This window comes from Haplochromis burtoni, unplaced genomic scaffold, assembly GCF_018398535.1.
Source record: "Haplochromis burtoni strain Fernald_Lab_line unplaced genomic scaffold, NCSU_Asbu1 Contig_5, whole genome shotgun sequence".
Taxonomy (NCBI): Eukaryota; Metazoa; Chordata; class Actinopteri; order Cichliformes; family Cichlidae; genus Haplochromis; species Haplochromis burtoni.
Window position 1 is genome coordinate 2166273 of NW_024582366.1, and position 18233 is coordinate 2184505.

Below are 18233 nucleotides of genomic sequence, written 5' to 3' on the forward strand. Positions count from 1 at the left end.
CACACACACACACACACACACACACACACACACACACACACACGTGTGTACAGTATAGTCTTTATAAGTATAACCAGCTCCAGTATCAGTATATATAGACCAGTTTATAAGGGGGTGGCCCAATAATGCTGCAGGAAATAGGTTGTTAGAATTTAACCATTAGCATCGCTTTCAACTCACAATCCAGCCCAATATCCGGGTGAGACATCCCAGAAACTTATAATTACTGTCATATGCTTGTGCCATATTTATGGAGCTCACCCGGGAGATTCCAGGCTCTTAAAGAGTCAGGGGGAAGGCTGTCTGACTCACATCCATCCATCTATTGATTTTTAAACCAGAAAAGGTATATCGCCATGCCACTCAAGTCAATAGAAATACTACGGTGACATTCTGCTGGTCAAAATGTGACCTTTACAAGATGACACGACGCGAAGCTAGAACACCCAAGTACAAAGACAACAATTCAGGAAAGCTTGAGAAACAACAATATGAATGTTCTCCTTTGGCCAAATATGAGCTCTCAGTGCAGCTCTGACTTCTAGTAAATGAAAGGAATTTAACTGTGTTCATTCTCAGGCTTGATCAGTTTTGTAAAGAAGAGATGGGAACTCAAAGCTTTACTAAAAAGGAAAAGCTGATGCTTCTTTTGTCGTTGAATTTTAAACTGATACCCAAGAAAATAATACATTTTTAATATAACAGGGGATCATTTTTATATATATATATATAAATTACAAACAATATAAAAGAATATTTCTGTGACAAAACTGTTTTTAAGTTCTCTGACATCGTGCAAAAAAAAAAAAAAAAAAAAATCCAGTTAATATAACTGGAAGTATGACTGTGTGACCAATACTTTAAGATTTTGTTTGCAGAGTAAAATCACAAAAAAAACTTCAACATTTTTAGATTTTCTGAGGTAGCGTTGGGCTTCTGGTGACTTCTGTTATTGATCGAATGCAGTCGGTAGGCTGCTTCTGTTTCTGTCTAGTTTTAATAGACTTTTTTCAGCTCCAACCTTCAGAAGGATTATTGTACTTTTTACACACAAATAATTGTGTCATCCCGTCATACTGATATAATTTGCTACCCACTCCCAACACTAATGTTATCATTTTAATATTAGCCATAGTTACGATCCACCACCTTGATGATAACTTCACAGACCGCTAGTGTGGCTGTTTTTAATGTGTGCGCAGGTCATAACTGTTTAATACTTCGGAGCTTTCCTGACTGCTTAAAATTCCTCATAGAGAGTAGTTCAGTGTTTCTGTGTTAATTGTTTTTTTGTTTTTTACAGAAGTGTTATTGTGTTAATGATCAAATTTATCTGAAAAACTGGAAACATTTCCAAACTGTAAGAAAATATATCAATTTAAAAACTGTGGTGAATCTAAGTGCATATCATGTGTACTTTAGTACTATTAATATCAACAGTAGTAGGCCTCACTTGCTGCATTGCCCAGATTCTCCAATACATACTCCAGACTTCATACGTGGGAAACCAGCGTGCTGCCCCACCCGTCTAACATGATGTGACACGTGTGTTGGCAAATCTATTTCTCTACTTACATTTCATGTAATTCAACACTGGTATTAGCAGTTGTTAGCCTAATGAGGTGACTGTTCCTACCCTTAATTTTTCGAGTGGAGAGCAGTTTCATGCCTCATGAACTTTTGAACATCCCTGTGAAACGTCCAAGCGGAATCTGGATCTTTATGAAATCTTAATCGGCTGCGCTTTAAATAAACACTAACGTCGTACATACAGAGAGGAAGAACAAGGCGCTGTGCTGTCAGGCGGCAACAATGGAGCTCCTCGGAGAGCCTCGCGAGCCGCCCCTGACATTGATATAAATAGTGTAAGCGGCATCATTTATTCTCCAGAACTGCTTCACATTCATTGACAACAACTTCAAAGATGCAGCTAATTGCATGTTAATGTTTTTACAACATGTTATATTTGTAAAAACCTGCTGCATTTAATATGTCATTATGAAATATAACATTTCAAATACACGGTTGTTGACTGGTAATAATAATAATTGTCACGATAATTATTAATTAATAATCAACTCATGCTGTCCCCTAATCCTGCTGATGAATTTAATCTTCTCTGTTAGAGACGTATCTGCACTGATCATTTTCATCAATGATACGCTCTTTAAAAAAAAACAAACCATGATGCACAGACACCAATCATGTTATGTTACAGCAATCAATGACCTTGTTATCTAATACTTACAGTGAACCTCATTAGTCAAAGAGAAATCAATAGATGTAAGCTGCTCATATTGTATATCCTTTTTTTTTTTAAGATGATCAGTCGAGGTGCTTCACTGTCATGTTTTCTTATTCCTTGAACTGTGATGGAGACTGATGGACAGATTTAGATCAGTAACATCTAAGCACCAGATGGTTGTTGCATGCACAAGTAAACGCACTACAAAATAATATTCAAATGCACCTAAATTACAGTTTTAATTTAGTAGATGTTATCTGTGTGGCGAGAATGTGTTTGTAGTCATTATCATTATCATCAGCGTAGATGAGGAAATGTAATCATTAACAACTAAAATCCTGAAAAGAAAGAAAAAAAACCACATCACTGAATATTATTACCAATGAATTAATTATTTCAAACTGTACTGCCATGCAGTTTCACATCTGCTGGGGAGGTGTCCACATGAAAAATTCCTGTACAGATTATCACCCACTTGAGTCGACTAATTGCTTGCAGCTGAATGTTCTAATTGAGCCACAACAGTCCTAAGGCTATTTTCATAAAATCATTGTGCTCATGAATATAATATGCCAGCTAGATATAAAAACAACTTGGAGTGCCAACAGGATCTATCAAACTCAGTGAAGCCTCAATCCAATTCTCCACACTTCGGGGCCACATCAATTTCGGATGTTTAAAAGTGAACACAGTTTTCCACACACGAGTACTAATGTGATTTCCCCCCACACACTTAAATTAGTAGACCAGAGTAATTATGGCAACAAATATTTTTGGTTCTTGAATCCCTTTATTGATGTAGGCTGTACAGTAGGAAATACTATTTTCCTGTTTTTTCCACATACAGTGTGTGTGCAGGGGAGTGTTCAACAAAGGGACCGTTTTCAGCTGAGCTAGCCTCAGCAGGAGCCAGACAGCGGAGTTTAGACTCGGAGAGGAACCGAGGGCTCAGACCTCATGCCAATGAAACAAACACTGCATTCCAAACAGGCAAAACAATCACCACGTTCCTTTTTTCCCCATTTGAAGATAATTATTTTTGGCAGCAGGGGCAATCTTTCATTACATTTGCTTCCTATTTCAGTCTATTGCTGTAAATAAACGGGCAGGAGAAAAAGAATGTGTAATTAGTCCCATATGCAGTCTTGGACATTTGTCAAGTTGTCCTTGAATCTATTTTCATGTCAGTGAACTCTTTTTGCTTTTTATGATACTGACTACATAAAAACTCCAATCCACGCTTTCCACTCGTATAAATAATGACTCACTAATCTGTTCTCACATTTCCATGGTGATCTCAAAAGAACTTTATGTGTTTTGTCAGACGTTGTTCTTGTAAAGTACCTGTTTTGTGGATTTTGAACTTGTGTCCCTCGCAGAGACCTCTTTTATGACAGTTCTCGCTCTCTCTCTTTGAACACTACAGCATCGACATCACGGTGCTAAAAACACATTTAAAACAACATCTGAAGTTCAGCCTCTGGCACTCTCAGGATGTGAGGAATGAACCCCAGTCCTACAGACATCAGTGTCTGAACTGGAGACACTGGTAGAGAGCGTTTTTGGGATTTGTTGTCAGCCTCCTGCTGGGTCGGTATTTGTGCTTCAGTTTACTGTTGTGTACGAGCGAGGCTGAGGCCAGCGTAATACATATGGCCACAAGCGGAGAGAAGGCAGCCTGCAGCCTTTCAGGACAGACAATGTGAGTCAGCTATCTGACTTCATCAAATAGGACTTGACAATAACCCCCCTGAATACAAGGGCTCTACTTTTTTTATTTCATTATTTTTTTTATTTCCCAAGGCGGCGTGCCAGAGTTGCTGACGCTCTCATACCGTCCAATATCTCTCTCTGTGGCAGTCATATGTCATTCCATCCTGTGCACTTTGGCTCCGATGGCATCCCTGTGTGACAACTGGTCTCGTGTATTAGGTCTCATGTATGCAGCGTATCCTGCTTGAGCCAAGTTTGCAAGTGTGTGTGCGCGTCAGCGAACGTGTCGATAGCTTTGCATTTAATGACAGCTACAGAGATGGTTTCAAGCTTGCATTGTGGTGTTCATTTATTCAACCGTCCATTAGCAACCTTTGTTTCCATGAGAACGTTGTGAAGGAAACTGAACATTTTTCTATAAATACAAATAATAACTAAATGAAAATGTGCAAGGTTCACAAAAGCATGCTTATTTTTTCAATGTAAAGTTGTATTCATTTGCTTACAGTCTGGAATGAGTAGTATCATCTCATTTTATCTGACTTCTTGGACAGAAATACATTTATGAGCTAAATTCCTTGAGAAATGTCCTTTTATCCCTGGTGACATAACGTGGTCAGAGTTACGTAATAATAAGATGAACTGGAATTACTGACTTGGTCTGCAGTGTTAGCATTGCGACACTGCAAATAATGAATAATCTGCAAAATTGGAATTAAATCTTTTTAGTGTTTGTTGTCTCATAAAAGCCTAAAATTCAGATTGGACTAAAGGCTGAAGTCAGACGGGTAATGAACTCGTCTCACTGTATTGTTGGTGTGTTAGTGTTTGTTATAGCAACTCAGCAAACCTGCAATATGAAAAAAGTGCATATCATTAAAATGCATATGTTATGTGTTTCACGTTGACTTTTTAAAGCCCCGGCTCAAAACAGCTTTGGTGCGTGTTGCCTTTCGTTTCCTTAGAAACATTAACGACTGCCCTCAGATGTTCTCGTGTTCTTCTAGTATTGCAGATAAATGAACAGGAGTGGAGAAACTTCTCTCCCTCAGACCACAGCGCTGTTGTTCTTGGAACTGCAAAATGGTTAACACATGACTTTATGCCATTAGACTTTGGCAGTTGGTGGTGAATTGACAAATGCAAAACTTAGTGAGTTGAGTTGTACATTTCATCTTAAAAGTGTCAACCCCAAATTTTGCGGTCTGAATGGAAAGCTCAATTCAGATACATGTGCAATAAGGTCAGCTGCAGAAAAATAACTGTATCCATGCACTTTTCATTGAGTGCATTTATTCAATTCTGACACAATTTTTTGGTGCCAATCTAAAGCAATACTGGGTGCCAAAGTTAACACTATCAACCAGAGTGCGAATATCAGCTATGGAGCATCTTTGAATCGTGCTAACAGCCTGCTCTTAAACTTCCCAGAAGGAATTTACACATGAGATTAGTATGATTTAGGAAGTTTAGGAAATTCAGACAGTAGAAGTAGAACATTTAGAAAAGTAATACACATTATACTATAGAAATACTCTTCATCATAATCAATATTTATCATGTACATTTTTTTCATTTTTATTTATTTTTAAATATTTATTTATTTTATCACATAAATGCAGATATTAAATGTATGTATATGAGAGCAGAAATGACAATGGGCAGCAGTTTGGATGGGAAGCTTTGTTACTGCACTCTGTGACTTTGGCTGTGTTTCTGTTTTAATCTGCTCTCTCTGGGCTGTTTGCCCAAATTGATTTAAAATTCCAAGTTCTGATGAAATTTCTAATTCTCTTCTGCTCGGTTTCGGCTGTCTCAGTAGTGCAATCTTATTACACACTCATATTCCGTTTTTCTGTTTTTATGCAACTGACAGCAACACTGTTATTGTTCTGGGTGACTTTTACTCCAAAGCCGAGGGATACGGAGGGTTTTTGTTCTCAACACAGGATGCCAACAGGGGCAACCATGCAAAATGAACAACAGCGGACCACGACAAAGAAAATGTTATCATGCTTATCAATCATTTCACTTCTGTGACAGCGGAAAATACCTTTAGATTTATTAATTATTATTACTGTTATTATTTGGAGGTGTCTGCAGTGTTACCTTTGTGACATGATCTTGTAGGCGTCTGGAAGATAGCAGTTTATGTTCTCCATCTGGAAAGGGTCGGCATCGCAGATCTTGTCGTCCGTTCGGCCATAGTTGGCGCTTTCGATCATAATGACATCACTTCCTGGACACCGCAAATCAATGGGGTAACCCTCACAAGACAGCTCTCTCCGCACTAAGCCAAATGGCAGGGCAGCTCGACTAAACCCTGAGGGAGAAGAGAAGGAGAAGGAGCTCTATCAGTGCGGATCGAAGCATGGAACTACAGCGACTTAGCGGAAGAGGGAGGCAGGAGACAAAAGAGATCAGAGGTGGATATACACAAAGGAAGCATCTTCAAACATCGCTTTCTCTTATTTTATTCAGAAGATGTAACTTTTCATCAATATAAATAAGAAATCTAAAGAGTAAAAGCCCAGACTAGACTGCAACTCTGACATACATCAGTATGCCGAGTGAACATTTCAGATCTAAACCGCACCAGGGAGCTAATAGTGTTAGTATGTCATCCACGTGCCTTAACTGCTACTAAAAAAAAAAAAAAAAGAGAAATCAATATTTGTCATTAAAGTCTAGTTTGTCAGCTTAAATGTCTGGAGCCTTGTTTCCCCCTGTGACCATCTACATAAGCATGCCGACACAAGAGCAACCTTTAAAGGCTGATGTCACGTTACCATAAACAATTAAATAAATACATTTTTAACCATCTGTTTTCTTCTCTGCTGCTGTCGCGTGTTTCACTTCAATACGGGGCCTGACTGACACTGCAGAGTCTATCACTGGAGACTTGCGGTTTACTTGCAATGCTCATTTTTCTATCCAAAATGAAAAAGAACAACAAGCATGACAACATGAGTGTAATTTAATCCACTTTCCAGTGCTGACAATCGAAGGCAAGGCTATTGGGAGGCTGAAAAAAAGGTTTATGAATGTGAGTGTGTTCAGTGTGTGTGAGTGTGTTCAGTGTGTGTGTGTGTGTGTGTGTGTGTGTGTGTGTGTGTGTGTCGGGGAGGGGGAGGGGGGAGGAAAAATAGAAAAGAAATCAATATTGTGGCTCGGCGAATACGAACAATGCCAAAAGCCATATTTAAACTAAAAGTGAACTACCTGCATAAACTATAGCGCTCTACATACTGCGTGTCTTTTTGGCGAGAGCAGCTTCCTGCAGCTATGTCATGTCAGATATCAAAGAAACCTGGCGCGGAGCTAAAAATGATTTTCAGATGCTTCTCTGCAGACTCTGAATCACGGCTCAATAAAATCTACAGTTTCAGTCACCTTTATAGTGCTTTAAACATCGCTGTTAATGCAACTTGGTTGATGGCTTTGTTTCCGAAGAACGCGTTTCCTTAATGAGCTTTATTCACAGTTGCAAAAGAAAATAAAGCACGCCGCCGCCGCCACTTCTAATGCACTAATTTGTTTGGCTCCTGGACAAGTCCGGGCGATCCATATGTGCAGTTGTTTGGAATTATGAAGCACTTTATTACTTCATGAGGCATTGTGTGACATGGCATTGTGGCAGCTGTTTACTTAAAGCCACCGAGTAAATTGGTCAAGAAAGGCTAAGTTCATTGTACCCTGCTGAATGATTCATCAATTAATTACCAAAACAATTATCTTAGTGTGATTTAAAGGCAAAGCTACAGTGGCAGGGGATTAGCATTCTGCTTTTTCTGCTTTGCCTCGTAATGCTCCTGTGGTATTTTACAAAGTAAGATAAATGTCAGCTTGTATTGCCAGATCCACCGTTTGTGAGCCAATCAGGTGAAAGGCCTGTTTCTGAAGGTGCTCGGTGAGGAGCTCGGGGTAAACAAAGGATATATCTGTATGGATGAGGGCAGCTGCCCTGGCCTATCACTAAAAGACTTTTATTTGTTTGGGAGCATAAAATCATCAGGGAAGGATCTTTTTTCCTCCACTTGCACTTTTTGACAGCAAACTTTCTCATGTGACCAATAGACATGAAAAAGTAAAGGCTTTCAAATATGATAGGTTGCGGCTGTATTTCATTTTTGCAGCCCCTTTCTCTCTCGAGTCAAAAAGAACGCTTAAGGTGATAAACAATATATCAGAGATGTTGGCTTGAGAGAAAAAACCCCTGAAACACAGCATGTTAAGAACAGGACTTGACAGCCAATCTTGAGTTCGTGTCAATGTACTCCAGCTTTGTCAAAAGACTGAAATATGATGTGTAGTAACTACAAGAGCCTATGTAAAACATCACTCAAACCCGTATCGCAATTTTACGCTTAAATCAAGTCACAAAAGTGGTGGATGTGTAACGGAAACTCATCTATTGCTTTTCTGTCATCTGTTGTCACATCAAATGAAGAATTGACAGCTTTCACTTTTTTCTGCATATGAGGAATAAAAATCTTTTTAAAATGTGATTTCAATAACTGAAGCTAACACATTTTTGCTACCCTGCCTTAATATAAAGGTGACCGGGCAGCAGATCAGCGTGACTGGGTGGGAGACGGTAAACTTGGCCAAGTGTTCTGCTTTTTTTGGCCATGTGTAAGACCTCTGAGTTTGATCTCCAAATCCACAGCCAAACCCACTGATGCTCTGCGTTTCTGGATCACTGTTAAAACACTTAAATCACTCTGCCTTTACAATCTTCTGGTTTTTTATGATTTAGAGCTGATGCAGTCTCTGCGCTTAAGTAGGAAAACAGCAGCCGGAACAACGACGAGATAAATGTAGGCTCAAGAGTACCGTACGACTTCTACAAAAACACGCTGTGAAATTATTTTCTTGTTCATATTACTGGTTCTCAGACAAAATTGCTGTCCTCTAAACTCATTTCATTCACCAGCTGGGCTTGTGCATCATGAACCAAAAGCAGCATCGTAAACAACCTCAAAAAGCCTCTCTCAATTGATTAGGCCTGAGGCTGATTTTTTTCCCTCTCTCTGGTGTCAGATGGTATTTTTAGTTCATGGGGAGATGGGTGACAAAGATAAATCAATATGGGGGGACAAACAATAGTTCTGTAAACAAATGTCAGTGGAATAGATGGGTGTCCTTATTTCTCAATTAAGTTAGTAATGTTGTACTGTTTGTACAAGTATTTCATTTCATTTATTCAGTTTTGGATGAGATCCTCAGAAAATCTGTCCTCCTCACATACGCATTTGTCACTGTTTCACTTAAATAAGTATTGACCAAGATCAGCCCCACAAAAAAATCATTTGGGAGACTAAAATGTGCACTTTAAATAATGTTTTCTTAGGTTCTTTTCTACTGTATAATAGAGGCTTTGTGCCACTCCTGAAAATAAATCCTCTTTGTCTGTTTTCATATAGATAGTATGAAGGAACCAAAACACCATCGATCACACGTCGCAATTACACAAGAATAATATGATCACACTGAATCTAACATAAACAAATCCAATGCTTACTGTCTCACTTAACTAAATGATTTCATTATTCAAATGAGCCAGAAAAGTAATCATTATTTTGCTCATGGGGCCATTAGCATAACTATTCAGCGAATGCATGATATGAAAATTATTTACTTTCCATACGGTGACAGTAAAACATGTCAAGAATATCAATATGCTAAAATATTGACGACGTAAACCATCTATTTTGGTTTTCCTGCGCACTCTTGCTGATGTTCTAAAAACCCATCCAGACAGAGCTCAGCAGTTAATTGGGGGAGCTGAGGGCACTTGTTGCTATATTATGTTTCAGGAACCTCTTTACCTCGGAGCTTTCTACAAAGAGGCTGCTGAGCAGACAAAATGGCGCAACCCAAGTGTACGCTGATGGTTCACGGACAGAAAAACATCATCACAAGTCTGCGCCTGGAAAGAGTTTTTAGACGTGCTCGTTTTCTCCTGTCTTTTCCGAGTTATGCGGCCACGTGCTCATAAAAGAAGCCCGGCAGCCCCATCGTCACTGATAGCACGCACTTCAGAGATCTTAAAATACGAGATGTTTTACTCGCTTTGATGTGCTTTCACTTTAAGATAGTGCACGAATGTATACAAGCTCTTAAAATATAGATTTATATCAATCAAACACGAAGGAGGAGAATTTTTGAAGCATTCTCGCCATTAATTAAACAGCAGGGGGTGAAAGTTTAAGACATAGACAAAAAAAAAGATATAATATGGAAAGCTCAGTCCTGTCACCATGGCAACATGATGGGAGCAGAGACATTATTGGCCAGGCCCTTATCGTGGCCCTGTTGACACTTTCTAATCAGAAATTCTGGTCAGCCGTCAGCCCCACCACCACGACCACAAGAAGACCAGTCCGGCTCATCGTCATCGGCTGTCACGGAGCAGAGCGAGGATTACTGACATCATCCTCCCGTAAAGCATTCAGTCAGGGCTCTGTCTTTAATGTGATGCGATTCGACAGTAAACCTTAAAAATGTCGTGCATTTCCCAGTCAACAAGTGAACATTATAAAACATCTGTTTGCTTTAAAAGAAATCTGAGCACTTAACCTTTTGACATGTGCTTGTAAACGCTGTAAATGGTGTTGGAACATGCTAGTAATTGACTCTGATTGGTGCATAGCACCTCTATTTCCATGGGTTATAGCACTTTATTAAGCCAGTGACAAACCTCTATTTAAGGCTTTCCACTCCGGCTTTTACTACCCAGACTAACCTTTGCGATGACTTTAAGCACGTACAGAAGCTGAGGCTGAAGAACTGTGAGAAACCTCCCATATGTAAGGGCGGCTGATTAAGCGCCGTCTCGTTGCCGTAATGTTTTAATTCATTTTTCTCACAGATGAGCCAAATCAATCGGAAAGTGACCATCTGTTAGGATACGAGTGTCATTGAAGCAGAGGTAATGACAAAAATGTCTTCCTATTTCACAGAAATGAGGAGACATTAGGGTCTTTTTCAGCCATGTAGAGACTGTGTAGTCTCATCAAGCCGGATAACAGACATAAAGAACATGCAGTCAAAACGGCTGCATTTAATCAGAACACCAAACTTACTATCTTTCTATGAAATAGTTTTTTTTCAGTATTTCTTTGCTCCAACCCTAATGCATAATTGAGAGTAGTCTGCTTTTCATCACAGCTATATTGCATCCAGCAAATGGTTTTTAAATCAAAATGACTCTCTGAAACTCCAGTTATACTTTTTCCAGAGTTAGTCCAGGGGCTAGGCAGAGGCTGATCAAAAGGTCTATTCAGTCATCATTGTGCTCCGAGCACAAAAGAGGACTCGAGATTATTTTGATGTCACACCAGATAATTTTTCTGTCGAGAGCCAATGAGAAGTGTGACGGGGACGCTCCCGATGCTTGTCGTCTGCCGTTAACGCAGCCCTTTGATTTTCCTCGCTGCTCTGATGAGAGCTAAACAGCTGCTTGTAAATGAGCTAGCTTCGCTGCTCGGCCAGCCATTATTCTGCACTCCTGAGCCGACAAGGTCGCTTGCTGGGGGGATTTTGGGTGAAAGGAAAGTGTGGCCTATAGCATTAGCTTGGAGCCACAGGAACCACAGCTTGAGTCCCCCAGGTTCTGGCACCCCCGAGCCCCCTCCCTTTTCCCTTCGAGTCTGCGAAGGAAAAGAAACCTTTAAGTCAAAACTCTTCCCACAGTGCTGATTCTATAATCCAGAGATATCCTTTACAACAGCATGTATTCTTAAGAAGTCAGGTCCATGCAGGGGAGGAGAAGAAAGAAAATATTGCATATATCCTGCAAACAGCAGGATATGGTCGACTGCAGACTCTGTGTGGCCATTGTAAAGAAGAATTGCACGGGCTCGACAGATATTAACATTCTTTGGAATTCCTTCATATTAACTTTAGCTTATTTTGTAGCTAACAGCAAACAGCAGTTACACATGCAGACGTTTCATCTGTAATTCAGCCCAAAACATCTGTATATAATTAAGGTGTTTGAAATTCTATATATATGCAGAATATAATTTAGTCTTTAAAACCTACTCGCACATAGAGAGGGAGACAGGATCAGAGAAAGATATTGGGAGAAGAACAAGAGGCAAAGAGCAGCAGGAGAATGAGCATTCCAACCTCATTTGTATTCTCCACCATCCAGTTCACTCCAGTTCATTTACATCTCTGCTACTTCCATAGCAACAGCAGGGGGGCTATCAGGAGCATCTTTGATATAGGTACATGACTCTGAAAAAGATCTTGTCATTTTCCTCTGAATAGGTACTGTGAGAAAAAAACCCATTTTCCATCCTTTTGGTTTGGGTGGGCCTCCTTAAACAGGATTTTAACCTGTCACAGACTCCCCCCCACCCCCCGTTTAGTTTTTCCCTCCAACCAGCACCTGTAGACATATGTCTGCACTAGAAATACCATCATTGCATAGGAAGGAAATATAATCCTGTGGAAACCAAGCACCCGAGCAGGGTCCGAGTATTTATTGTATTTTCTTTCTGATCCGTAAGAGTTTGAACAAATGCATCGAGTCTTAATGCCAGACAGAATCAAAATGCACAACAACGACAGGAAAACACAACCTCATCAAGTTCCATGTGCACTTGTATGTAAATCAACCTTTAGGCCTAATTAAGCTCTATGGGGCTCATCAAGGTCATAAATCCCATTTTTTCATAAAGCATTATTGACTTCACATTATCTGCACATGTCGGCTGACTGCACTCGCACAAGCACACAGTGTCATCTCACTGTCTAATATCGGATGGCCCTGAGGCCAGGCAGTGTGTGTGCGTTGCTGTGTGTGTTTGTATTTGTGGGAGAGAGAAATGAGGAGTGCTTTTTAGGTCACACACAAAAAAGCAAGGACATCTTCCGGTAATGAAATGGCTGCGATGACCATCAAATAGTAAATTTTGTTTCATGGTCCCTAACAAATGGTCACTGCCAGACTTGAATTTTAAATCGCTATACATTTAGAGATTATCAAAGAGAGGTCAAGGCTTCTCGCCTCGTGTTATCACGGTGTGATACCCGGCACAGTGTGGAGGCTTTACTGCAAGGATCCAAAAGGTAAAATATTCCAAATCGTGACACAGCTTCATTTTTTTTAGCAAAGTAAACTGATTATTATTTAACTTTAAAGTGAACATGCTGCATGCTTTGTTTTATTAGCAGTGTCCTGATCCCACGAGTCGTCCTAAAGAGCTTGATGTGGGGCAGTCCCTGTTAGGGCTGCGTGGCACAGTCATAATTCTGTGATCATGAGTATTTAACATGACGGCTCACTGACTTCTGTGGCATTTGCTCAAACTCTGCTAACTCTCTGAATCCAAACAGCTGAATACACCAGAAATAAACCTCCAGTAGCCACCAAGCACGTTTAAAGGTGGGAGCAAAGAGTATCGGTGTAAAGGAAAAGAGGGAGCTGAATTTTTTAAAAGTGCACAAACCCAGAACGTGAGCGTGAGGCTCACAGCAACACAATATTTGCTTTGTCTAGACTATCTAGTTCCAATAAATGTTAAGTAAAAATCTGATTACCAGCCCCTCCAAACAAGAGGAAAGCATCTTAGTGACAGCAGGTCTGTCAGAACACTGAAAATATTTAGCATGTTTTTAAATGCGATGAGTTTTTTGCGGAACACCAGTCAGACTTGAATTGGTTTGTGTTCGTCACATTGATACCATTTTCACAGTTTCCATTACAAAGAATGTAAAAATTGGACTGAGATGCATTGGGTAGCACAGACTTCCTTCTCTGCTCCAATGAAGCGTTTGATGCTCCTCAATTCAGTAAAGAAGCATTTCCCAATGGGTCACCAGCAGTGGCAGTACACACAAATGAGAAGGATTCATCTGCTGCATGTTTGCCTTCCCAAAGTGCACTTCTTCAAGCAGGCCACAGCAGTGGTTCCTTTCCCCGAGACTCAGCCCTCATGTGTATGCATTTGTGCCACATTATTCAGCTAGTGCTTCAACTGACCCCCACCTGGCATTTAAATTCCCTGACCAACACGCTAGTCATGCCCTGATGACACGACTACTGCTCCAACTGAATTCTTTATGCAGCTCTTACTCAGACTAGACTGCAGACTTGCTGCCTTCTAGGTTCGGCAGATTGTTATGTGACAAAACACCGTTTTACTCTGATACAATGGCCTCATCCAAGGTTATGCACAACTCCAGAGTACTTATCTGACAAAGACAGAGCAACAGTTGTTTGGTTTGATTTGATTTTTTTTTTACTTTTTTCTTCTTCTTTTTTTAAATCATGGGACACTTATCTTAAGATTCCCTTTGGTTCAAGGATTCCAGCTCATGATTCTTGAATAGAAAGTTAAAATTGAATTTAACTCAGTTTATCAGGGATTTATTTGGCGTTATTCATTATAATCCACAGGCTAAGGCTTACCTTGATGGCCTTCCATGTTACATGTGTTTTTCCCCCCAGTGAATCATCTTACCTTTAAAAAGAAGGTCCGCACCAACATTTGTATGTGTGTGTCTGTTTGAAACTTTGACTTCTGGAATAACCTCGTCTGAATCACGTCTGATGCCCAAAATTCTCACTCCTCCATCTGTCTGCAGCCCTCACACATGTCACAGCAGGAAGTTCTCATTTAAGAGTTTCAGATGTCGCTCATGGTTATCAACCTTATTTACTGCATGCTGGCTATTTTAAATAATGGTGGTGGTACTGGTGTGTTTGGAGGGGGTTGTCTTGAAATTAAGGTACAAACCGAATAAGAGGCATGGGTAAGTAATATAAAAATGCACCAAGGGGGGTTGGGGTTGAGTTGATATCACTAATTTAATTTGATAGTCCTCTATAAGATGTCTTTTATTACAGTTTTCCTTCCGCCCATCATTTACCCAAGAGTGGGGCTTAAAAGCAGGAGCCAAAGCCCCTGACGTGCAATCACACTCAGGGGTCATTCTGGCTCACAAAGTCACACGAGGTCAAGTCATAGCGTTTTTACAAGCGCATAAACGCCCTGAGCTAGCATGTGTGAAGCCTGCCAGCAACTAAACCAGCAGGTCGTGACATCTTCCTTCTAACTAAACAGCTTCTTTATTTACTGCAACCTGCTTTGGCACCATTTGGTCACGTAGCCAAGAAGCACAAAAACACAGAAGAAAGTACAAATACTAACTAGAGAGGAAAGCTGTAAGTTAACAAAGCTTCATGAAAGGGCATTCAGACTGACTTCAAAAGGTCGTGGCTCTAAATTCAGTATATTTATGGGTGTAGTTTCACCACCCCTCAAATACAGGAGCCTCTTCAGGATTTATAGCTGCTCTAAATCAGCAATGAAGAACAGGACTCCAGTAAGGGCAAGCAGGGATATATTACATGTGACTCTTGAGAGCGAACTGTAAAATCTGTGAAATCATAAGGCTCTAGATATATTACGCTCTCTTAACAGAAGCTGTCATTACATGTCCTGCAATCAGTTTTCCTTTGCATGACATTCAAACCGTACCTGCGCTTTTCTGCGAGCGCGTCTTTCGGCAGTGGCCCTCACAATGAAAATGTGATTACGTCCTCTTTAAACACCTGCAGATTGTTGCTGTTTACGTATTTCAGCTGTTGAAACGAGTCGATGGTTTCATAAACAGCAGTTCAGGACCACTTCACTGCCTTAGTTGCTCTTGTTGTTGAAATCAGAAGGTGCGGCAGAGCTAAACTGCTCGCGCTGATAAATACGTGTAATTCACCCTACGAAGGAAAACGGCAAAGAGCACACAGTTAAATCCATTTATGAGGATTTCCTCCATCTCTGATTTTGCAGAAGGAGCTGAAAAGCGAACATGGACACGCTGCGACCCATGTGACCTGAACTCTGCAGTTTAATCACCTTAATATTCCACATCATTACAGCAAAAGAAAAAAACCCGACATTTGCCTTTTGACCAGCTGAGCTAGTTCATTTGTGCGGCACAAGGTGTTCACGCTGGTTCTTGTTTGAAATACTGTCGACACCGGATAATCAAAAACATTCGACTCATCCTCCCCTTGCAGACAACACTTCATCAGTAGTCCTTGCATGAGGTCTGTCTGTAGTCCTTGATGTCCACTACACAGGCTCTAAGAGCCTGTGCTATTTCTGCCATCATGCGAGGAGGTTCAGGTCTTTTCTGAACACTTTTGTATCTGCTGGATATACCGAAACCTTTAACATCAAATCTTGCAGCTAACCCGGGTTTCAGGCATAGCAAGTAGCAAATATGGAACACGAGGGCAAACACAGACACAACTTTTAAAACGGAGGCATATCTGTGACAAATTGAAGCCTGCTTATACCAAGATGCTCACATCTGCCACGGTCACATTAGAGACTACCAACAAAAGCACAAAACAATAAATTTTCCATGAACAACAGTCTCTGGTTATAGACCACTGCACTGGAGAGTGATAAGATAGATTTGTTTTCCCATATTTGGGATTTAGAGAAAAGACTTGATAAGGTTATCAGAACATGTTTTGTAGATTGTTTGGGATATACCCGCATGATTCTAGCAGGGCAAGAACAAAGCGAGACAAAGCATGACGGTAAAACTGAAGACAGACAGGGACATGTGGGTAAATGACTAATCTAAGGGTGCCTGAGATACGACCGAGCAGAGGGCTCGTGGGACCCGTGTGAATTCCCGTTATCCAGACAGATCAGCCTGGAGAATGATGGGACAAGGTAGGTTTCACACTAAGTCTGAGGCTCTGTCATGCTGAACCACTCTCTCAGACAGGCCTGAAACCCAATTAAAGACCATGTTAGAGGTTGAGCAACACATGAGGAAACACAGTCTTGTTGTTTTGTAGCACAGGACTGGAACACTCGTGGCTTAATTAAAGCAGTAACCGTATTTGCAACAGGAAACTCTTTGCTTCGGTTTAGAAAGAAAGAAAAAGTGACCATAGAAACCTTGCGTGAGAAATCTGGGGGCAAAATGCTTTATGAAAGACACTTTAGCATCTCCGCCATGACTGACACGGCATCGTATCTGCTGTTTGAGCTGCCGCATCTGTGTCGCGGCCCCAGATCTGGGCACGACTTATGGATGGTGACAGCAAACAACAAACTAATGATGCTTTCCAAGGTTATCTCCGCATAAATAGCCATTAAGAAGAATGCTGACGCGGCAGTCCAAATCCACGAGCGCAGGCTACTAGGAAGCTGTTAAAAACCTTTAGCAAGGGCAACGAGTTAGCAGTGATAGATTTTGGGTTAGTGGAACATCCTTAAACTGCCTCAGTAGCCAGGTGAAGGGAATATCAGTGTTTGGGTGGGAGAAAGGAGAGTGCCAAGATGTCAGCGCTTCACCATGCTTGTGCATGACAAACACCAACCTGGAGCCAGCTGTGACAAAGCCCTAATCCAGAAAATCCCTCCTTCCTTTGCTGAAAATCCTAATGAGGATTTGAAGTACTCGGCAGGGAGGAGACCCGGGGGCTGTGGTTACACCTTGCCACTGCTTGCTCTCCCAGTCATTGTCTCCTTATCTCCTTATTGGCCAAGCCTGGCTGGCGATGAAAGAGACATGACAGCATGGTGGGCCTTCGTACACAGGCCCCACGCCTGCCTGGCTCCGCGGGGAGCCAGATTCCACAAACAACCAGTCTGCAACAAACAACCAGGATGACATCACACAGGAGGTAGAAAGACAAAACCAACAGAGGTTGGTTTAGACACACGAGATAAAAGGGAATTTTAAAAATCCAGCCCTTTAGCCTTTACCGTTTTGCTTCAACAATAAGCAAATTGGAAAGTATGAAAACTTAGCATTTCAGAAAGTAATTATGCAACAACTGATTTGTCTCTGTTAACAAATTAGGTATGGGCCAATGTTTTCAAAGGCTGGCTCATAGCTAAATGCCAAATTAAGTGATCAGGGGACTGGAGCATGGCGACGCAGCGGGGTGCTATTCTTTTTCCACGGACACAACCGACACAAACGAGTATTCAAAAAGGGAAAAAATGGTTTACTCATCTAACAGTGTTCTCTTTTTATTTTTAAGACAACTAAGAAAGAGGCACCTGGCGCTGGGCAGAATGAACGGCTAACGATTAGTCTGAGATACAGTGTGTGTGCCTTTAAAGACCGGGCTTATGATAACAGGATTTATAGTTTACCTGATTGGATTTACCTGTTAGATAGTTATCTTCTTATCTTCTTGCCCTAATGCTGGTCAGTAAGACACTGGAGCAGAAAATAGAGAACAAAAAAGAGAACAACGTGGAAAATAACAAGATAGCAGCCT

General features: G+C 40.8%; 1 protein-coding gene across 43 annotated transcripts in view; it reads right to left on the reverse strand.

Annotated features, from left to right (window-relative positions):
• Positions 1–18233, reverse strand: part of adgrl2a (adhesion G protein-coupled receptor L2a) — a 93266-nt gene that overhangs the window by 51691 nt on the left and 23342 nt on the right. For all 43 annotated transcript variants that reach the window (XM_042222370.1, XM_042222374.1, XM_042222371.1 and 40 more), the window contains exon 3: positions 6068–6281. In XM_042222370.1, coding sequence (XP_042078304.1) covers positions 6068–6281 — 214 coding nt within the window. The remainder of the gene's footprint in view (positions 1–6067; positions 6282–18233) is intronic.